Raw genomic sequence first — 23,716 nt, 5'->3', positions numbered from 1 at the left:
CCTTCTCTAAAGACCCTGAGCCATAAAAATTCACAATTACATTGTTGGCAGTGTCTTCACAACTACTTCAAGTCTGCTTATTTTCAAAGATAGAATAGTGACAGTGTCTGGAAATAATCATGATTTTTTTTTTAATCATTCAGTAGGAGCTTATTACATTAGTTATTTGCGCTCATCGAGGACCTAAAAGCTACATGTGGCCAATGGGAAATCAAAGCCTCACTAATACAGCTACCAGCTTTTATAAATGCAGCAATATATCACTGATGTTTCAATGCTTATCCTCTAAAACCATCTTCTAAACTCGTGACATATGAGACTTTGTTTTGATTTTTTCATCTACATGCTTTTTGTCCTCTTAGTTGCAGAGAGAAACTTGAATACATTACCTCCAGAAATTCAGAGGGCAAGTACATACCAAATGAAGCGTCACATGGTTCTCATGTGCTTTTCTTCTTTTTTAAAGTGGCCTCAAGATGTCTTACAGCAGCTGGCGAGTAATTTCAGAACACATTCAAATGAGCATTTACAAGGTTTCCTGTGGCTAGAGGAGTGCTAGCCTTCAAGCCAACCATCAACTAAAGGAGCGGCAACTCCTAAACAAAAGGAGAGCCATCAGCTATGTGATGTTTCCACCTTTTAAATAGCTAGATTTAGAAGAGTATATTAATCTGAACAGTTGTGTTGATCAGTCCTAGGCCACACAAAATCATCGGAAGACAAAATCTATGCAGTATATCCATACAGAGAGTCTATACTGTCCAAATACCTCTTTTTTATTTTTTCCTTAATCAATGAGGGCCATCTATTGCTCTTCTCTTCCCAGGAATTACATCACCATCACGGACAACTACATTTAATAGTAAACCAAAAATGAGAATGCAATACAAAAGCAGTTCCTTCGAGACTAGGAACTTCCTTTCCTTACAAAAACATATATACATACCAAACAAATAAGAAGAATAAGATCAAAAGCAAACACAGGGAAAGAGAGATTCTAGTACCATATGTAGTACTTTAGGTGAAGGATCACAGTCCACACTAACAAAAAGAGAAGAGTTTGCTGAATAAAGAAATGTGTGTATTTTACACCGGGTAAGTAAACTTCTGATGGGATGTCATCTGTACAAAACTTCAGGAATCAAAGCTGAGTATGGTCATTTACATTATGCTCAAAAGTTTCAGAGAAATACAAATGTTTCAGATCTTTGCAAGAGAAGATATGCTTCTTAAAATAGAGAAAAACAAGTAGTAAAATAAGCCTGGATTACCAAACCAGTTGTGAAACTCTTACTCTTCCTTGTGCTAGTACAAAATAAGCAGGATCTATAGCTTCAGTGAGCCTACTTAGGTAAGTGAGTTTTCACCTATGTAAAAAAAAAAGTCTCACAGTCTAGCTCCAAATTAATGCTTTCAGATATCAAGATCTACATATATAAATCGTGGACAAGACTGGAAGATTGAAGTCTTTCAAATGAGCTGATCTGAAACCAAATTTTTTGTTTTGCAATTAATCCTATCAACAGATAACTTTTTCCTTAAAAATACCTACTGACTTTCCAGCTGAAAACTGTCCATTAGTCAAGTCAGCCTTCAAATTTTGAATCGACTGTAAGCAAAAACCACTTTATAAATGTGCAATGCTGCAAAAAATGAAAAGGACCGGTAAGTGCCATTGCCATTTAAACCACTAACATCATTTTATAAAGTTTCTTTTTCAAGCGCCTGCTCCCTTCAAAGCCAATAGCAAAACTTCTGTCATTTTCAGATTGATGTTGAGCTACCAGTTAAAGCATGACAATGCAAGGAGGAAAGTGGATGCCCCCTTTATAACTCACATTAAACACACAGCCACATGAACATGAAGAATAGAGTGGCGTTTGTTAAAAACAAGGTGCCACCTTTCTAGGTAGCAAATCGTTCCCATCCCTAAAACACTCTTTAAGAGAGAGACAATTTGCTTATGAATCTCACAAAAAAATAAACCACAATAGACCACTATTTGCCGTAATTAAAGGAAGGACATTTTGTTGTTGTTTGGAATGCTCAAATTATCCCACATTTCCAAAGGTATAACCAAAAATGGAGTGTATGCTAGAGCGTGGTGGTTTTCTAGCACATGAGAGAGAAAAGGAGGTAAGTAGCTCCAGGCCAGTCCAGCAGGCATCACTGAGCAAAGCACAAGACCCACAGCTCTGTGATTTCAAACCACACGAAAGCCAAAATTACTTCAACTCATAGTCCTGTTTCGATCCTACAGCTATCACAAGACAGGTCCATTAACAATCAGAAGCAAAGTCAGACTGTCCATCCCAGAGCATTACACAGAAGTGTGATGACATCAATGCCCGTGAGTCATGATGCGTCAGTGCACAGCATCACTTCTATTTTATAGCATATGTTAATTTCTTTGCCAAAGCTACATTGCACAAAGCACTGGGTCGTTCATGAAAACTTTAAAAACATATTTTGCAAAGGAAATGTTTCAAAAGCCTGAAGCATGTCTTCTCAGAACAGCACTGTCTTTTAGTCGAATGTGTAAGTATATAACATATTGATAAAGTTTTCCTAGTAGTTGGTAGCAGGAAATGCTCAGCTTCCTAATACTTCAAAATTATGCCCCAGATGACATTTCTTCACTGTGTTTTTACATACAACAGTCTCATCAAAAGTTCTAAGTCTCTTATTTCTCAAAAAAATATCACAGTAAAGAAGTATTTAAATGGAGTTAACACAGCTATTGGCAATACAAAGAAGGATGCTTGTGTAATTTGCTATTGTACAATCTGGGGCATTTCACTCCATGCTTTGGCTTTCTTCTTGGCCAGGGATAGCCATGGTGGTTCAGCAGGGCTGCATGGTGTCAGTGGCAGGTTAGAGGAGTGTCTTGTTTCCTTTTCAACAGCAGGAATCACAGGTGCTTCCTGAGCAATAGGTCCAACTTTACCTGCCAACAACAAGATATCCATCACTCATCAGAAGGCTAGAGAGTTAAAAGCTCAGTTTCTGCCAATAATACTTCCTTCTCTGTCAAGCAAATCATTTTACAGCCCAGAAAATCTGCGACTCAAAAATAAAAGTCGAAGGAATTGTTGAACTGGGTATCACTGGCACTATCTGGTCCAGCTACGATGAAAACTAGGGCTAACTACTGCAATGGAAAAACTGATACTAAGCTGTTAGTTGACAATCTGCCTGTAAAAGAGTCTTCTCCTCAGTCCCAACGGCCAAGTGTGTAGCCCCTGATATGTCAAGATATTCTTCAAAATTCTTCAAACATGCAGACTTTTGCCCCAGGTATTTTTATAACACATATTCTTGGCTAATTCATTTCTTAATCTTTTCAAACTCCTAATTGTCATGACAGTGCATAGCAAGAAGTTCCACAGGTTTATTCTGCTCTGTAAGTGGCAAGAAAATCTAGGAATAAGGCTCCTGAATATGCAGGAAAATGGAAACAAAATGTCTGCAGGGCAAGGATCACCTCAGGCTTGCTGAGGTCTTAAAAGTAACTGGTATGTGTTTCTGAGCTCTGAGAAGTATAAAGACTTACTTTTCAGTCTTCCTTGCCAGCACAAATACTTCTTCTCCAGCAATATTATTAAATACTAGGTAGAGGTCAAATGCTTTATGTTCTTGGACTTGCAAGCCAAGAAGGCAGGACTCTGGTGGAGCTAGGTGTTCCTTTTAATTGCAGCCTAACACAAGCCTGTCATCCTCACAAAGGGCAGAATACTGCAGATATGACTCCTTGTATGACTATTTAGAAAAGGCATCCTCCCTCCATCTTGCTTGAGAATTCTCAAGATTGGTATCTTCAGACAGCCTGGAATGGGGCTTCACGGCAGCTGTGGGGCTCTGAACAGATTCAGCCTCTCATTTCTTGAGACATAGCTCGCAAGTCTTTTAGTATCATGCTCTCTCCATCCATTTCAATCCAGACACTACTTTATTTCTATGTCTAAGTCAAGCTGGGAAAACACAAACCTTTTCTCATACTTATTAGCCTGCGTGTGGCATGTGGCAGGCAAGATGAGGCTGCTGTGCTCCAGCAAAAGAACAGAGGCCACACACAGACTTGAGCAATGTTGAATACAAGAAACTTGATCTTGCTTGCACTTAAATCAATGAAAAATGTCAGTCAGCTCCACCAGTCACACTCCTGATCAAAGCCAAAGAAGTTCCATATTGCCACTCAGGAGGTCTCTGATCTTTTAACAATCCTGGCTCACTGGTAGTCCTTGCAGGAGACAAGCTATACTTTGGAATACTGGAGGAAGTGTACTATCCATTAAAAATGGGCTGCAGCTCTACATATGCAGTAAATTTTTCAGAAAGGGATGTAAAAATTGAACTGTACCAAAATTTTGAAAATGAACTTTCACTTTTTGGGAGAATTCCTTCTTTGTAATAAGCAAAAGCAAATATAAAACCCTGCGTGTGCTTTAAACAGCACAAAGTAAAACAAAACCCCTAAACAGTGGCTCATGCCTATATGAAGGCAGACAGACTTTGGGACAAACCTCACCGTGCTTAGGGTGAAGTGAAAGAGAGAAGAGGCAAGCTAAGAAATCTTCCCATGGTTATGGGAACACGTGAACTTGGGCTGCCACAGAGCAATACCAAAACAGTCACACTCAGTAAAGCAAGTATCTGATTTACTGGAATTTGTTTCCTAACTTAGCTGACAGAGTTGTTCTGGCTTTCGCTGCTGTGTGCAGGATGTGTGCATTGCATACAAAACCTCAGCCATCCATCAAAGGAGAAGAAAACTGTTAATAGTTAACATAAGCCAAAAAGCAAAATCTAAATTAATAACTCCTCTGGATATTAACTTTACATCCTTTCCATCAGCACCTTCAACCAGACAAATTGCTATCTCTGCTAATGGCAACCAAATCAGGAAAGAGGAGAGGTTACATTTGGGATTCCTGTTTTCCTACTCATGTGCTTACAGCGCTGAACATTTCCTAAGCATTAGGGCATGGTTTTCTGAGCAGTTGAGGACTGGTGTTTTCCTTAAACATCAGCTCTAGTTAGAGCTTTTTGCTGTATTCCAAGAGTGGAAGGCTAGACTATCCCTCTAAATGCTATTCTTGGAGGGGGATGTCAGGAAACTAGGCCAGCTCTTGGGGAGAGGCGATGCAGAAAATTTTTTAATTCTGCTGCAAGGCCTACAAGTGGTATGAGTTCCAGTAAATGAGTAGCAGTGCACTTTGTGCAGTTCTATATTGCTACTGAAAGCTGTGTGGCTTCCAAGGTTTGGATGGTAAAACACACAGAAATGCAGCCTATTTTTGCCAGCCTTTCAAAGGAAGACTTCCTTTTAATCTGAGCAAAACTCTTGGCCTGTTTATGTCTCATCTCTTACTTTGCACCTAAAACTGTAAGACAAAGTTGGCCTGTAACAGAATCCTTTTTAAAAAAGATTGTATTTTCAACACACACACACAACTGACATCAGGCTAGCAGCTGACATCAGAGCCTCTGTGCTGGTGCACATCCTCAGCTGGTCAGGTACCTGTAGTAAGGGAGAAAGCTTACGTTGTAACACTTGTAAATTCCAAAAGGGACAACAAGCCTATAAACAACTACTACGGAGAACAGGCAGGGATGTACTCCCTTAGTATCTCAAATACAACAATTCTGGGTGCCGGTGGACTATACAGGAAAAGTAGTCAGGTGCATGCGCTTATTCTAGACATCATCTCTTAGTGACAGGAACCTGGATCAGAAAAGCTACTTCTCTGACATAGTGGGGCATTTCTTATCTTCTTAGGCAGCATCTGAAATCAATGGTTTTCAGCTAGCACAAGATGCTTTTACAGCTGAAGACCTGGCTTATATCTATCTAGTTGGAGTGTGTCTCTGAGGTTTGGCACCACACTGAGTAAGCAGGGAAGGATATGTTGCAGCCCAGCAGTAGCCCTGGAAGAGAGATGTGAGTCACGATGTCTGAGTCACACTCTTCCCCTGCATCTTTCTTACAGAGAATCACAGTTACCAGGGCAGGAGAGGGGCCATTCAGCTTCTGTGTTCACCCAAGGGTGGAACTGACTCTTACCGTTATTATTCTTGAGGCATGTTTATCTAATCTTTTCTTAAACACATCCAGCAATGGAAACTGAAGACCCTCTGTAAGCAACGTATCCTATTCTGTACTAGAGTACTCTTATTGTTAGGAAGTTTTTCAACCTCTCCAATGCATTTTAAGCACATGCAGGGCATAAAGATTAGTCTCTTCCTCTCTGCAGCAAAGTCTTCTTCTCTAGACTAAACAATTCCCACTCCCATCGGTATTTCCTGGCTGACTGTAGGTCTGGAAGACCCAACCTTTTTCGCTGTTCTTTTTTGGATGCTCTCCAACTTCAACTGCTCCCTGGAAAATACTCTTTAGTATTGACCCTTGCCAGTAATACATCACCAAATTGTTTATGTGCCATTTCATGAACTGGCAATGGAGATAAAAGTTCATCGCTTGCTTTCTCTGCTAAATGAGCAAGCCAATACAACTTATACATATGATATAATACATATAGTACTTATATGCAAACTATAGTCTGAACAGGCCTTATACAAAGTATGCTGATTATTCAATAGGTAGCAGTCTGCACCCATTAGCTACCACACTCACCACATACTTGCGTAAATTATAGCCTCTATGTAAAGATGTAGCCAAACAAGAATACCTGCTGCAGCAGAAATACTGGTCTTCATTTGTGGTTTCTTATCCTGAGAGCTCAAGCTAGGAGACATATTCTTCTTCAGTATGTTCTCACTCGCACAGATCACATGCTACAAAAGGAGGAAGAGAAGAAAAGAATGCAAATAAGAAACCTGCCAGCCAGTTGCTCTCATAAAGGCTGCCATTGGAGCCCTGGCAGCATCTCCAAGCCTAACTTTGGAAGTGCAGCAAAAGCTAGACAGGAACAGTTGGGTGCATCCTATGGTAGGGAGGGACAGGGCAAGAAAAAAGACAGCTGTTACAAATAGAGGATTACTGCACATGCAAGCAAGTTTTCCTCGCTCTCTGACAGATGGGGAATTGAAGGGCTTGCCCAAGGGGCACAGGGAATATATGCAAGAGCCGGTGGAAAGGCTAGACCTTCAGTACACAGTTCCTGGAGCAGAGCAGCAAATGCTGTCTGTAGGTCACCAATAGTGAGGAAGCTGCTGCAACTCACAGCAGCTCTTGGACTACATAAATACATTCTGGGCAACAGACAAGCCCTGAAAAGGTTCAGGTTTGAATAATGAAAGAGAACATATAACCCAGATTTGAAACTAACCACTGATTCACACAGTATAGTCACACATTTGTTTATTTATTTGTATCAGTTGTCTGTCTTAATACATTTCTAAGACCAGTCCTAAAAATCAGTTTCAAGTAGTGCTAATAACCTGCCTCACATCAAGATGATAATGAGCAGTGTACGCAAATACCCGCACAATCCGGTCGAGGATTCACACCCAAGCAACTTCACTTGATACTCTACCTCCTCTTGATCCACTTTGGTCGAAGCTTTGTCTTCAGCTTTATGTTCTTTGGCAAGGGGGTGGCCCTGGAAACCCTTTTGTTTTAGTTTTGCCATGGAGATCCAAGCCGGTTCAGAGGAAGAAGTTCCCAAATGTGGAGAGGAGACTTTTTCTATAAAAGAAGCATTTTTGAAGTAAAGAAGGGATTTAGGTCAAGTCTGTCTGAAGCTAAAGTGTTTTGTATTTTAAATCCTTCAGCATCTGTAACACTCTTTGAACACTTCAGAGATAAAATTACCTTCCCTGATGATTCTGTCCTTGGCAATAACTGTTTTTCTGTTTATTCTGGAGTTTTTGACCTGACTCTGCTTCCGTTTAAGTCAATGGCAGAACTCCCACTGAGATCATTGTGAACCGGATTTTGCCTTTGAAAAAACATCCTTACATTGCAAATTAAATGAGTAAGATAACCATTATTTTTTCATGTAGGCAGTAAAATACAGTCTGCCTTTTCACTTTTTAAGTATTTTAAATTAAGTGACTGTAGGAAAAAAGATCACACCTAAATGCAACTCCTAGTTAAGGTTTGAGTTGCTTCAGTCTGGAAAAATAACTACAAAACAGCAGCAGCTTTTAAAAAGCTATGCTAAAACTCCAACTACATACAGAAATAGGTTGTACCAGAAATGTTTCAGATGCCCTTAAGCTATTATTCTGTTATTGTTCTCACTGGAACACACCCCTCAGTAAGATAAGCCAAGAATTCTCGACTGACCAAATGATCAAGCTATTAAATCTCAGTGCTAACAAACTCAAGGCTGAACTCAGTCCTCTTCAAGAGGATTTCTACCTTTTGTTTGCCATTCTGTCAAGGGTCTTATATGATCACTGTTTTCTACAACGTTTTAATAAAAATACAACATAAATACCTGAAGGTTTACTACCATTTTGCTTCTTTGACACTTCTTCTGATCTTGTTTTGGGAGGACTTTTGTCTTCTAGGAGATCTGTTTTTTTAACAAATGATTTTGTGCTGACTGGAAGGCCTGGAGGTGGCTTCCCATTGCCCCCTGACTTCTGATCCTCCTTGACTGAAACAGAAGCAGCAGTGGGAGCAGCTGAGGGAATCAGCTTTGGAGACTCAGCACGGTTTTCATTCTGGTACTTGAGTAAAGAAGATGTTCTCCTCAGTCTGACCCCAAATGGATTTTCAAAATTTTGTGCTTCACGGTCAGCCCATTCCATAGAAGAATTCAAATGCAAATCACCATCCTTACAGTCTTGATCAAATCCATCCGGGTTGTTTTTTGTGGATTCCTGGATGCCTGCATATTCTTTTGTCATTCCTTCAAACAACTCTGGTTTTATAGGGGAGGTTGGGGAACTTCTGTTATAGGAATCTTCCTTGGAATTTGAACCCCCTGAGAGAGATCTCTGCCATGCTGGTGCAATGGTAAATCTAACTGGTTTAGCAGCCGCAGTCTTTAGTGGACTTTTAACATTTTCTTCTGAAGATCGACTGTCTTTCTCTGTTTTTCTGTGAGAGGCTGTACTGCTTACCTGCTCCTTACTGTCATCGTTAGAAGAGATATTACTCTTTAATCCAGCCAAACTTGAAGAAGCAAGACATCCAATGGAAAGTTTTTCAGAAGTGTATGATGTGCTGGTTGGTTGACTGACTTGGTTACCCTTTGAAGCAGGACAAGGTATTTCTGCTTTAAAACTTACTTCCAATTTACTGGGAGGTAGCACGCAACCTGCTTCTAACACAGATGCAGCAGTGTCTTGTTTGTTTTCTGCATTGCCTTTGGATGACTGAAATTCCATCATTTCATAAGTTTCTTTGTCATTTCTTGTTGCTGAACAGTTTTCAGACTTCAGAACGGCCACTGTCTTGATGTCAGAAGGAGGCCCTGAATCAGCTAGAGCAACCTGTGAAGTGCCCTGTGCAGTATCTGAGACAGACTGGTTAGAACAGTTCTGAATAGTACCCAGGCAAGCTTCTACTTTGCCAATACATGGTGCATCCCCCTTTCCCTGGTCTTCGATGTTTTGGTCCACAGATTTTGCTGGGGACCTTTGCGCAACATCTGCCAATATATTTATGGTCTCTGTTTCTGTGCCATTACTAAACAAGTCAGCTGCTCCTATGTCTGGAAGTGCAACAGCTCCCACTTCAATTTGTTGAGATTTTGGAAGTGCAGATACTTCAATATTGGTATTTTGCTGATGTAATTTCAGTTCACCAGCAGACTCATCTGCACAGCACGGCACTTCTGCACTGTGTGGTTCCTCCAGGTTCACTGGAGAAGGCTCAGGTCTCAGAAGGGGTGCAGCTGTGTTATAGTCATGGTCCATGTCCGGAAGGCATTCGCCTCCTTGCAGCAAAGTACAAAAGTCTTCTGCCACAAGTGTGGAATCACAGGAGTCAGGAGCAGCATCAGTGGGACATTTTACACCTGGTGTCTCCTTAGAACCACCTTCCTTTGCACCATATTCCACCTGGGCTGATAAGCCTACATTAAACAAAAGAGAAGTGCATGCCCTTAAAGGTTACAACGCAAGCACTGTTTGTATCAGTAAGTCATTTCAGATATGCAGTCATTTAGCATTATTTCCCCACGTTTGGCTGCCATTATCTGAGAAATATGGATGTTGAAAGCATATTCAGAAATTAACTGCCCAGTAGTATTTGTAGTTCGAATATACCTAATACCAGGAAACACTGAAAGTTGTTGTCAGCTTAAGGTGTACTAAATCAGTTGCTGTTTAGTTCTTTTTTGCACATATACCCATATGTAAGGCTAACATCTGGACTTCCCTAGACATTTCTTCATGTGTATGCCTAGAAAGACTGCCTAGAATGATCAAGATGATTTTCTGTATTTGAGCAGAACACCACAGCATCAGGTAGATCTGCCTCCTGAAGCTCCAGCAGGGCTACAGAACATCTGGATAGGTTAGGTATATCTGCACACACAATAACTCGAATGTGTTCTGTGAAGCAGCCGAAGGGACTACTGCAGTGATCTTTGCATGCAGTGTGAGTTCAGCAACACCTCTGGGGGCTGGTGTTACCCTTTATCAGCTGTACCGTGCATTTAAAGTAAATCCAACCCTCCCTGAGCACCTGAGACCCACCAAGCTGCCCTAATATCAGATTGGGAAATTTGGGATAAAAATACACCAGCAAGTGTCCATCATAACTGATACCTTCAAGGGCATCCTCAGGCCTGTACCATGCAGAATGGCATTTCCTGGTTTTGATGGACCCTGACCCTGATGAACCCTGCCCTTCAATGCTGAACTGACAGTCTGTGTTAAATGCATCGGAATGGCAGATAACAATACTCAATTCTTGTACAAATCTTCTGATTAGCAGATTCAAATTAATGAGACAGAAATGTCCAGCTACCAGACAGGTGATATTTGTGTGCTCCATTTGACACTCATTCCTCTGAATCAGCAGAAATCCTCAGTGCTTCAGATATGTAAATGACAGACACTAACCTCCTGGGCTAGAGGCATTTAACATCCCACAGCATCGGGTCCTGAGTCTGCCCGAAAAACAAGATGCCAACACATTCCCACTACAGTATAGCATTACCATCAGCCAGTGCATTTGTAATACGGTGCTAAAAGTAAAAATCTGTGTGCTGTTTTGGAGAAATTTCAATCGTTTTTACAATTTAGATTACAACTGTTTTACCACTGGTAACTAGTTATTATTCAAATGATACGAGGGGAGGCAGGAGAGGAAGATCTGGTAAACAATCCTATTAAAGTCACCTTAAACGCATAACATACAATGCTGAGGTTAATTTTTTTCTGGGTTTCAAGGAACTCAGATCCCCAGACAACATGATATAACCAACTGTGTAGCACAGTTCCAAACATGCTACATTAACCTCTCTTATTTTTTCATGTTGCCCTCAAAGTTCACCATTTCAGCACCATATTGTTGACTGGAAAACAAATTTTTTCGCATTATCACACTTCAGCAGCCAGGACTGGTTTTATAATATAAAACCAAGAAGTTGCCTAGTTTGAAAGGACTTTCAGTCCAAATATGTCCTGTTAGCCTTTTGTAGAAGAGTTCAAACCATTATCTTTGCAATTCATAAGTCTGCATTACCTTCCCAATCACTTTTATGCTGGTCACTCTCGAGTAATTCTGTTGAATTTCCCTTCTCTTCTGGAGTTGCATGAAGATGTGCTTCATTTTCCAGGTGTTCCACCTAATGAGAAGCAGAAAGATGTTCTAATTAAAGAATAATGCACAGAAATTGTATTTTATACATACATGGACATTTATGAATACACAAAACATATAGCCACAAAATCTCTCCTGTAATTTACCAATGCTGTGGGTAATGTGTTATTCCAGTTAAGAATCTAGAAATCATTCATGTTTTAAAATGTGAAAGGCAGCCCACTGATCTCTCTTGAATCCCTGAAACACTCTGGGATTTACATATTCTAAGAGAATGAACATGTTTTGAAGACATCACCCTAGCTACCTGGTGGCAGAGAACAAAGCAAGCCAGAGACATCATCATCATCACTTCTGGTATCTCTGACTGCACCTCCACAATTAGCTTTTCTCCTTCTGCACTATAGTTACACGAGCTGCAGCACAAAGAATATCCAGCAAAGATGCTGCAGGGCCCAAGTTTCCAAGAAAACCTCATTCAGGAAGAATATTCCACTCTTCCTGATTTTTCCTTGCTCCCTCCCTTCCTTGGGGCAGGGCACTTCTAACTCCAGGACAGATTTTCATGCATGGTTCTCTGACAAGGAGGGGAACATGCAGTATAGAAGTGTTACTCCTTATTTCCATCATATTCCAGCTTGATTCCAGCCTTTTCCATCTGGTGAACTTAACCTTCACAATGTTTCCTAGAAATCAGGATGGGATGCATCTCATCCTAATTTCACTTTTCCAGAAGGTCTCATCCCATTATCACTCAATTTTACTTTCCTGGGCCCCTGAAGAGAGCTCAAGGCTTCCTATATTCATTTGTTTTCATCCATCTCAACAATAGATTCCTACAAGCGGAGGCACAGCCCTTCCTAAAACCCCTCACTCTTTCCCTTGACATACAATGAATTAAATTAAAGATAATCTGAAATTTTTTTGTGGAAATAGGTTTGGGCTTGCTTAAAACTGAACAGTAGCTTTTCAAACAACACAGATGTTTTTACAAATGAAGTGTAACCCATAATGTTTTTGACTAAGTAATGAAAAAAAAAGTTGCACTTTTGTTTGGCTCCTTTTAAATTGAAATTAATTCACTCGTTTGGTGAAAAAGTAGGTGGTTTACTCTCTTCCAATGGAAGAAGGAAAAAAGTAAAGAAATGTGAGGAGGAAAGAAAAAAAAATGGAGGAAAAAAATAAAAAATCACATAGGTTTTCTTCTGCACAGTGATTCTTTTCCAGAAAAGACTTACCGGGGTTTGCTGATTCTTGTTGGTGAAGCCTTTCTGTTTCCGGGGATTTATGGCAATCCTGTGCCTGGCTGCTGAGGTGTCCAGGCAGCCCAGGGGACTGGCAGGGACAGTGAAGTCAATGGGAAGGAAGCTGCTGCCTCGAGAGCCAGGGGCCCCAAGAGCAGCAGAGGATGAAGGACTGATAGGCCTGGAGGAAGCTCCAGAAGGTATCTGTAAAAACACAAACGTGGCATTATACTTTTTGCTCAGCTTCTCCATGTTTCTGTTAGCTTATTCCCCTTCAGAAGCCTGAAATGGCTGTATTTTTGGTCATAAATCCTTACTTTGAAAAGCATGTCTAATGTTGTCTCTGCACAGAAATTACTCGGTTCTGTGTGTTCAGCTGTATGTTACACAGAAGCGAGAAATACCTGTCTCATTCTCTCCCACAGTTAGAGCCTCAGCTGTCCCCTGCCCAGGCACCATCTGAAAAGCCATTTGCAATATATGTCTGCACCAGCAGGAGACACTGGTGCAGTTTTTATAGCTGCCTTTTACTTCCTGATAATGAGACACACTGCAGGAATGTGTTATTAAAAAGCCACAAAAGTAACAGGGGTACTTTCTCCTTATTATCTCTCAGAAAGTTACCACAACCACTTTCCTCTTAATATCCACTCCCCCAGAAAAAACAAATGTTTCTCTCAACAAGTGTCCCAAAACCATTGTCCAGATAGTGACGTGGATCTCATCCTCACACCAACGCTGCTCTGGGGGACTAAGCAGCAGGAACCTTAGATTACACTGTCAAATTAAAGGCTTTACAGAAGTGTTTGTAGAGAAACCCCTAAGCATTGCAGTTTGACTGGTTTTGTTACGGTTTTGAAGTGTTGACCAGGCTTTTGCAAAATTTCACACGTGCCCAACAAGCTTCATTCCGTATAACGCAGCTGCTACTTGGGCTTTGGCCATAAAGCCAGGTGAAACACAGCCATTTAACTGTGCTTGGCCTTTGAATTTTGGTCTTCTTTAAGCTTAAGATACAACACGGAGTTTACAACATGTATGCTGATAAAGTTTGGAAGATAATGAAAGCTTCTTACCAACTGACCTTCAAAAATTGTGTAGGTACAACGCTATGTGTTTAAGGTAACTACAACTGATTTCCTTATTCTCTATTGATTTTTTTTTTTTTAATTCCTAGGTCTGAAACAAATCCCAACAGAACGTATTATGACAGATATAGATTCTTCTCATGAAATATTTACACAGAACGAAAAAGAGAAAGAACATGTCTAGTTAATAAGTTATTATTATAGTTCTTGTTAATCTTGTTAATAAGCTATTACTATAGTTCTACAAGGTTAATGCTAAACCTGTAAGGATCACTAGAACTTACAAAAATAATAACAGCTACTCATTTCTATATAAAAGTTCTTCTATCTTCCAATTACAGAATTAATAGTTCTGCTTATTTAACGTACAAACCACCTGAAACTAGTATCTGAGCCACCACTGCATGTAAATGGCAAGTTCCCTACTCCACTGAGGACTCAGGCTATGTTTTTCTCTGAGCACTGACAGTTGGTATCTTCTCTAAAATACAGTGGAGCAGAGACAGACTTTCCACGTTCCTGTTTGAGTGCAAGATAAATTTGGTATTTGTTGGTTATTGTGCAGTTACAGGAGGCTGCACACGGAGAATGCTGCAACTAGGAGGCAGATATCCTGAAGAGTGTTTGTGCGAAAAGAATGTCCTCAGCCCCAGAAGCTGAGACCATGCTTTGTTTTTAATCAGCCTGGGCTGAAGACACCAAGGAGGAAGTTAGATTTCTGTAAAGACTATTTGGCAAAGGCGGTGTAAATACCAGTTAATGTCTCTGTGAAGTCACTTGATGCTGGCTTTAAGTGACAGCTTCACATTTATCTTCAGTTAATCAGAAAATGGGTGTCTATTAATGTGGAAGGCACAGAGAATTTCATGGGTGACACATCAGGGTTTTCCACAGAGGCAGCAGCAGCACAAAGGTCCTTGAAAACCCAGTAAAGTAACACAGGGAAAAGACATTAAGTAACTCTTGTCTGCATCCAAATCAATACATGAATAAAATGTAAACCACTACATCATCTGTAATTTCAAATTGCTTAGGATCCAATTCTCTTCTTCCTTTACTAAATATACAACATTGTGAAATGGAATAACTGGTGTAGAGTTCTTGGTGCTCTTCAATATTTTCCTCATCTTTGGGATGAGGTTATTTAATGTAGCAACTTGTTCTGCTAGTTCAAATCCTGGTTTTAAAAAGTAGCTACAAATGCTACTGGAAAAAAAAAAAATTTTTTTTTTTTAGGATTTTTTAAAAGTATATATATAAACATATTGGGCTGACTAAGAAAAATATTTGGGTAAAGGAACAGATGCTGCACTATAGTGAAGCTAGCCAAATCCCTAAAGGGAAGACCCTATAAGTAGGGGAATTCTGTGGAAAAAAAAAAAAAGTTTTTCTCATGTCCCTGCCTTTCTTTCTCATAACAGATGAGGACGCAAGACTGAAAGCACTCTAAAACTTCAGTGCCAGAGAGAAAAGGGCTTCTTATATAGCAAGTAAAAAACAGTATGCAGGCTTACAAAATGGAGCATTTTAGTCAAAATATAAAATAGGAGATGCATTAATAAAATGTACACTGAAGTAACAATAAAATATGTAAGTTATTAAAAAGTAATGCCAATCTAAGTTACCCAGATCAGCTGGGGCTCTAGGGTTATCTGACTAGCAGTACACTCGGAGAGGGTACTTATCTTTCTATCCTTAAAGCAAAAGATCTAGGGATGACCAAGCAGGAAAGTATCTGATCTCAACCACAGACAGGAAAGTTGAGCTGGTCTGCTCAAAGGCTGCTCTCTCCCTTCTCAAAGGCTGGCCAAGGAGAGAATGGAAAGGAAAGCTTCCTCAGAAGTGGGGTTTGCACTATTTGACCCTTGAAAGCATGAGGTGAGCAGAAACTCAGCTCAGCTTCAACCAGCAGGGACAGTCAAGGTGAAAGTCACCTAGGTATCTCTCCAAAAACATAACCTCAGTAAATTTTGCCAGGCTGGTCAAGGAATAGAATGTGATGGTCTGACAGCAGAACCTGCTGCTTCTGATGGTCATTTGCAACCCAGAGTGAAATTTGAATTAACACAGACCTTTTCCTGTGGAATACATGGTGCCAGAAATGGCAGATCCTGCAATTCTTTCCAGTGATGAGAGAGAAGCAGGACACTGCTCACAAGCCACTGCCAATGGGGGGGGGGGGTACACTCAATAAGCTGTAGGTGCTGGTGTTATTTGGGCACTGGGATATGGAAGAGGAATTGAAGTGCTTTGCTGTCCTTCACTCTTGTCCAATTTTCTGTTGCGTAACTTTACAGATTCACAGTGTGTTACAGAGCTGACTACACTGTTCACACAAACCACTTAGCAGTAGATTTCTGCCTTTCTTTATTTGGTTCATATTCAAAACTCTGTGAGAAGTGTGATTTCAGTATCATTTGCATCGCTCTCGACTGTTCATGAATGGTTTGCTACAATATATTCTACCCAGAACAGATAAAATGAATATTGCTCTGGCTCAATATAGACACAATACACACTGACTCAGGAAAGTTTATTAGCAGGAAGAGTAGCTATTTACCTGTTCATCTTCACTGTCTGTCCCGCCTAAACTCAAAGAGCTATGACGCTGAACAGGGTTGGAGGACTGTGGGATAAAATAAGGAAAAGGGTGAATCAAGGGAAGTATCACACTGAATTACCTGGAACTGGATATACAGTACTAATTATGAAAAAATACAAGAGGAAAGACAAAGGAAGGGTCACTGGAAAGTCCCTGCCTCACAGAGTAGGTTTCATTTGTTCTCTGGAGATCAAAGTAGGGGAACTTTATCCTGCTATGAGATATGCCTTTAAGGTCGACCACAAAGAACGGAAACACTGTGCTAGACATATATACAATACAGCAACAAACACTTTAATGGGGAATTGAGCCAATACATTGTTTAGTTATTTTGTATTTTGGCTTATTGCTTCAAGATCTTCAAATTTACAGATGCTTACATACTCACTGAAATCCAAAATCATGCATCTGCTGTAGAAAGGCAATTCTTAAGAAAGAACTAACCCCAAGACTCTCTTTGAGCCCCATCAACACCTATTCTCACCAGGCTAATAGGATTTTCACTTTCACCTGTCAATTCAACTAATAATGTCCTGGTTCTGAGTTATTTCATTCTAAAAACAGTAGTTGTTTAAGATTCTTCTGCAGCTCTCATTATTTCTCTCATAATCTCATTATTTCACTAGCTTTGAAACGCCCCAAACCTCTTCCTCTTTCACAAGTGCAGGAAACTGCCAAATGTCTCCAGCTCTTTGGAGCTCAAAGACATGGGAAGTTTGTGCAGTGTGTGTACCTCAGCTTGTTCTCAGACTGGAAGTAGTACAGTCACAGTAACACAACACTCACCCATGAATACTTCACTTTTTATGCTTTCTGCCATACGGACCTGCCAGAAGACACTGCCGTGACCAGAAGCACTCAGTCATATCAACAGACTTTTTCTCCTCTTTCCCTAATGATATAGGTCACAGCTGCCCCAGCACAGATTTACATAAAACCGTAGAAAACTGTACTCAGGAGTATTTGTAAAGCCAGTTCCTAGCTATTCCTCGTGGCGATGAGTCCATAATGCACCTAGGTAACTCATTCTATTTCTGACTGATTTGTTCTATCAAAAGGTGTCGGGCAGTAGGAAGAGCTTTTAAACCACAAGACAGTTCATTAGTACAAACAGACTTCAATGAACCAAAGAATTATGCTCATTCCTCATTCACAAATGTTGGCCTGAAATGCATAACTCCCGTGGTGTTCTACACAAACATCATGTCACAATACCAATGGACTGCATAAAAGAAGCTGAATGAAAAATGGCATTGAAATACATCTTTGTGGGTGTAGAGGTTTTTTCACAATCAAACGTGCAGGAGGTCACTAAAGTGACATAGTGATTGTACCTTGCTTGCTGAATCTGTCAGAACTTCATGAAGGGTTGAAATTTCAGGAGGGCTTCTAGGTAATCCATCATCTTCAGAAACAGCACCTGCATCTTCCAGTTTTTTTCCAGTTATAACAAGAGGAGGTGATCCAAACCTGATGTTTTGCTGCAACTGAAGCTGTGATTGAAAATAAATTTAGACTTTCAATGGCATTATCTACAGGTGACACTTTGGACGCTTTTATTCGCTCCTATTATACATGCAGAATCTTTTATTTAACAGAAATATTTGAAGTAACAGACTATTCACAGGAAACAGCCATTAATTAAATTTTATTTAATTACACTCATCAAGGAACCATCATTAGAACAGACTTCTGTACAAAACTAAATCAAAACCAGTTTTATTCAGTAAATTATCAAAGACAAATTTACCATGCCAGAAAACTTAGACCATTTTTAATATGTTTAAATTTAAACTTTTAAAATTCTTTTATTTTAAGCATTCTTTAAATAATTACATGTATCAGGACACACATATAATCCCACAAAGTACTGTCAGTCCACAGTTCCCAACCCCAAGTTTACGTGGACAACTTTCCTTCCCAAAGCCCTTCCCCAGACATTGTCAGTGTGTCACTACCCTCTCTCACACAATTATCTGAGTCCCACTTCTTACGTAAAGACAACTTAATTAAATTCTGGTCCACCCTAATGAATTGCTTGTTAGTTTTCCCCAGCATCACATCCTGATCCTGTCTACAGCAAGAATGATAACAACAGCCAGGAACAACTTTGTTTGTAAAGGAGTATGGAGTTTCTTTTCCAAGACTGCACAAAAAAATGCTCTGGCAGGCCCTGGCCCTGGAAAAATCAAATAAAGTCTGTAACCTCACAAGCAGCCAGATGTTCCCTCAAACTAAAAAAGTTCCAAACTCAGGAAACACCATTACAAAAACTCTTGGCTTAAGTCTTTCAGCTATGTCAAAGCTGGAATACAGACAACATCTGAACAGAATCTTTGTCCTTCAACTACAAATGTCTCATCTAAATATCCCCAAGATAAATATGCAGACCTGTTTTTTCTGGTCCTTTGCTTATTAAACCAGATTTGGAAATTCTAGGCCTAATACTATGCTGTTCTGCAAGCTATGCATTCATTTCTATCACTGCAAAATAAATCTAAGCAGCTGTCATTCTAATTCAGTGAGATTCACTTGGAACACAACTCCTATAGCTACCCAGGGTACCACAATGTCATCCTTTTATCCTTCAGTCTCCCTATTTAAACAGCTTTCTTGCCCTCTTACCCACATTAGTCAAGTAAGTATCACCAATACAGTCTGCAAAAGCAGGACTGATGACAAACTGCACAAAGATTGCAATGCATGGGCAAAACAAGTAAGACATACAACAAATCTGTCCACTTCATGCGGAAGAAAACACAGAAAGTCAATTCTGCTCTCCTCTTTTCATAACTTCCCATCTTTGATTTATTAAATTCATTAGATGTAGACAGAAAAGTGTTACGGTAAGAAACTTTGAATTTACAGTCTGTCTTCTACTGGTAGAAGTCCACATTGCTACGAAAATATCAGCTTTTGTTAGTGCTTGGCTTTTAGTCTGACAAGTGTCAAGCTCACAGAAACAGATTGTCCTTTATGGCTACGAAAATAGTGCTGGCAGTATTAAGTCACCATGCAGGATGATGCATGGATGAAGAGAGGGCACAGTGGGCTGGAGCTAGCATGAAAAGAGCTTTTTTTCCCCTTGATGAAGTTCTGTCATATATAAACACGACTTCTCCTGCCTCTCCTATTGTTATGCAAAAAATACCCTGAATTGAAGGTTGGCTTATTTTGCCTCCTTATGGATGAACAAGTCCCTCTGTGCATCCTCTATTACTTAATATGTGATGCAATTGTGTTTTGCAACACGAAGCTTACACAGGGCAAAGGAATAATTCCAATGGCCTTTGGCTGCCTTTTATCAAGAGTTTGTTTTCAGTCTCTGGAAAAACCTTAAACTTTTATCTCAGTGCTCTAAGCTGGGCAGTTATTTGAATGTAATTAATAAAACCAACAGTTGATAAGGGAGCTGTCAAGGAGGGTTCGGTATGTGCCTTGGAAGAAGGAAATGACCTAGCAGAATACACTATCCTTTGCTGACAGAGAGCGGAAGAATAATGCTATAAATAAAGCTGTCACTAAGAATGCCCTGACATATCTGTCATCACACACACTTACACAGCCCCTGGGGCTAGCATGTTCTGTGAAAACATCGCAGCTAGACGTTCAAAAAAGAAATGCCTTTATAACAAATAACAGTATAAGGGACACTCCGCAGTATAAATAGCCTTAATCCAAAAACAGTAGCTATGAAGTAAAGAATAGGAATCCCATTGGAAGAGGACATGCTCATTAAGGAAAGATCCAGCTCACAGACTCTTGGAAACATCTCAGTTGTGCATTATGGGACCTGGGCAAGGCCTAAAGTACCAAAACTGCTCAAAGAAGCAACTTCCAAGAGGCAGAGACGATCCAAAAGCAGTCATTCTGTTTGGCTTTGGATACTGAAGTCAACAAAGTCTTACGATGCACAGCAGAGGCATGAGAGAGTTTCCTAGGAGACAGCTAATACAAAGCAGCATCACAAATGAGGGCATGATGTTCTCACCTGCAAAGTTTTCACTCTTCCAGGTATGTTTTCCTGAGATGACACATCCCCAGCCACACCTCCCGGTACAGATTCAAAAATGAAGACGCTGTCATGCGACAAGGCTTTGTTTCCCATGCTTCCTTTGGGCCTGGAAGGGAGGAAGAGTGGTCACTGCACTGCGTATAGCTCTGAGACTTCTTTGTGCCACATCACCGTGGCGATCATAAAGAGACCAGGGTGGGATGCATCCCACTTCAGATTTCTGCGTGTTAGCTGTCTGAAGTAGTCACTGCTAGCTCCTTCTACACTCAGAAGGGAGGAGGAAGAACATTTTAGGAAGCTGATTGAACGAAAGTGTCTATTGTAGGATGTAAGTAGTACCTATATTGAACATGTGGCCCAGTCTCTGTGGGCTAGAAAGAGAGCCCAAGGTAATTAGGTGTTGCCAACATGTAATTGGACACTTCCAACACCCAGGGAAGCCTACAGGGCAGTGGAGGGCCACAGAAGTCCCATGCCCTCTTTTGGTGGGAATGGGTCCAGCTTGAGACATTCCAGATGCAATCTCTGCAGCCTCCTGTTGTCACACCTGCCAAAGACCATATTGTTTCGTCCATTCTTGCAAATGCCCCCAGAAAATGTAATTCCACTACATTAGCAAGCTTGATTAATATCTTCTTTTGTCCAGCAATAAATACAGTTCCATTCACCTGTATCATGAACACCACCAAATCCCAAGCATATACCAAAATATAGACGGGACAAGTGTCCAAGGCTATAATTACATAGCCATGGCCAGGTAAGATATTACTGCCCTGCTTCTATGTTCACTGGGTGGTCAGCCCAGTGAAGCACAGATGAGTTCCAACTACATCTGTTAATTGAGTTATAATCAATTGAGATTGATTGGGGTTGGTCTGCTAGGCTGTGCAGGGCATGTTTTGCACTTGGGTAGCATGACAAGGAAGGCTCCAAATCTTTTAGTCACCGAGTTCCACAAGCGTAGGCGCACTGTCTGTACATTAGTTTGTCCAAAAGACCACAAGTATGGCCTCTCTCAGGATTACATTCTGGCACTTAACTGGGAAACAACAGCATACTCGTGTTGTTGGCTGCCAGCCTCATAACCTCCAAATTACAAGGATTCTTTGGCTCCGCTGCCTTGCAGGTTACGCCCACTGCTGCTGAAAGTTTCACTCAGGGTAACAGAAGACGATTAGAAACAAAACTTGACAATAAGGAAAATCCAGTAAGTCTAACAGCCTTCTGCAAGGAAACCAAACAGAAGGGGGCTCTTATTTGCCTAGCCCCAGACTCTCTCTTTAATTTAGAAGAAAGCCCTGAAAGACAGTTAACTTTGATAATGCAAATATGCCATGTTAATAAATAAATAAATAAACACAAGTTACAATAACAATAAAAAAAAAACAACTTTTTCCTCCTGCATCTGCCTCCTGCATCCTGCAAACAGTTATGCCAAGTCTCACAGCAGGGCAAAATAGTTTTTCTCTATGTCTGTGTTGTGTTCAGGACAGCCTGAGCTCTTTCTATCACAGCACAAGTCAGAGTTCATGCTTCCTCTCACAATATGTACTAGTCAGTGTCTGTGATAATTTATACGACAGCAGTTCTACACACCAGTAAGCCCTTCTCTTATTTCATCATTAAATTGAATAAAGCCATCACACGTTTCTTTATGTTAGATTTTACGGAGCCATTTTCAGCATGAAAGACACTCTACATGGGCAAGACAATAATTTTGCTGCATTCAGTCATTTTCAGCATGAAATACACTGTACACAGGCAGGACATAATAATTTTGCTGCATTCAGAAAGCCAGTGTCACAGAGGTTTTATTTACTGTAATGTACATTCATTATTAGCTGATACATTTTCTTTTACTTATTGCATGGAATGCACATGCATTAGCAAGTATTGATCTTTTTCATCGGGGATTTCCTCATTTCTTTTACTTTGTTTAGTAATAAAAGCAGAGGTTTCCCTGTTCCTGAGTCTGTCAGTACAAGACCTGTTTCTTTCTTTCAGTCTTTCTTCCTTTCTTTTTCTCTCTACATATACATCATGATGGTTGAACTTGATGATATTGAAGGTTTTTTCCAGCCTAGATGATTCTATTTGCATTTGCAAGAGAATTACTGTATTTCTGCCTGGCAGTGGCAAAAAGAGCATTGGATTAAATATAGAATTAACTGCAGCTTTAGTACAGATGAGTATTTTATGTGCAAACATACATTCATGTGTAATTCTAGGCAGTGTATTTATATTTGCACTGATGTTTAAGATGCACTGTTAGCTAAACACCCAGATGTTTTAGCTCCCATATTTCCAGTGCTGATTTCCCCATACAAATGCTCACTGAGTTCAAATGCAGCACCCCTCAAGCTGCTATGCTTGAGGAAATGATGGGACTCTCAACACAACATGCTTTAACCTTGCCATCAAGGAAGTTTTTCCATTTCCATTCAAAATTCGCGCCTCTCAGAAGACAAAGAGGCAGTGGCACGTAATGCTCCCTTGTCCTTCACAGATGACCAATCCCATTGATTCCTTGCAGCACCATGACATCTGAGCACATCGCTTTGGCTTCTGCAAGAAACATTTGGCACACCTGGGGGTTTGGTCTCTGGTTAGTATTAAAAAAAAAATAGATCTTAAAAAAAAATTACATGATTAAAAAAAAAAAAGAAGAAAAGAAGAAGGAATAAAAGAAAACAAGTGCTTCTTCTTCAAGAACAAACAGACAGCAGCATTGTTTTAGGATTGTCTTTGGTATTCTGTATGCCAGGAATTGCAAAGCGCAGGGCCTGACTATAAATCCTTCAAATCTGTATTTCCACTGGCTTTCAGGATCAGGTCTTCCAAAGGATTAGGCTGTTCAGTCTCCCTTGGTATCTACAACGTGTGCTCATACCATGCAGAGCCTGGACATGACAGGGTTTTCAAATAGCACAAACATACCCTCTCATTTTTTTACATTGTCCATCCAATCCTATCTCTAAGGGAAAAATCAGAGGGGTTTTACTCACTTCCTGATCTCTGGTCTTAAAAAACAGTTTTAAATCACTGGAGGACAGTGCTGAGGTAAACAGCAGTTGGACT

The 23,716-nt window shown here is 40.3% G+C and overlaps 1 protein-coding gene across 10 annotated transcripts in view; it reads right to left on the bottom strand.

Moving 5' to 3' along the window:
- Nucleotides 1-755: 755 nt before the first annotated feature.
- KIAA1210 (KIAA1210 ortholog) overlaps nt 756-23,716 on the bottom strand; it is a 43,934-nt gene continuing 20,973 nt past the window's right edge. For 8 of the 10 annotated variants that reach the window (XM_035541235.2, XM_035541231.2, XM_035541232.2 and 5 more), the window contains 9 exons: nt 20,615-20,744; nt 17,958-18,116; nt 16,582-16,647; nt 12,928-13,137; nt 11,612-11,714; nt 8,406-9,992; nt 7,497-7,648; nt 6,690-6,795; nt 756-2,947 (listed from right to left, as the gene is read on the bottom strand). In XM_035541235.2, coding sequence (XP_035397128.1) covers nt 2,775-2,947; nt 6,690-6,795; nt 7,497-7,648; nt 8,406-9,992; nt 11,612-11,714; nt 12,928-13,137; nt 16,582-16,647; nt 17,958-18,116; nt 20,615-20,744 — 2,686 coding nt within the window. In that variant the 3' untranslated portion in view covers nt 756-2,774. Of the gene's footprint in view, nt 2,948-5,463; nt 5,522-6,689; nt 6,796-7,496; nt 7,649-8,405; nt 9,993-11,611; nt 11,715-12,927; nt 13,138-16,581; nt 16,648-17,957; nt 18,117-20,614; nt 20,745-23,716 lie in introns of those variants that run through there. The other 2 variants (XM_035541236.2, XM_035541244.2) reach the window with 2 other exon arrangements.

Source organism: Cygnus atratus, chromosome 13 (genome assembly GCF_013377495.2).
Source record: "Cygnus atratus isolate AKBS03 ecotype Queensland, Australia chromosome 13, CAtr_DNAZoo_HiC_assembly, whole genome shotgun sequence".
Classification (NCBI taxonomy): domain Eukaryota; kingdom Metazoa; phylum Chordata; class Aves; order Anseriformes; family Anatidae; genus Cygnus; species Cygnus atratus.
Note: the sequence above shows the minus strand (reverse complement) of the source record. Positions and strands in the feature narration are given on the sequence as shown.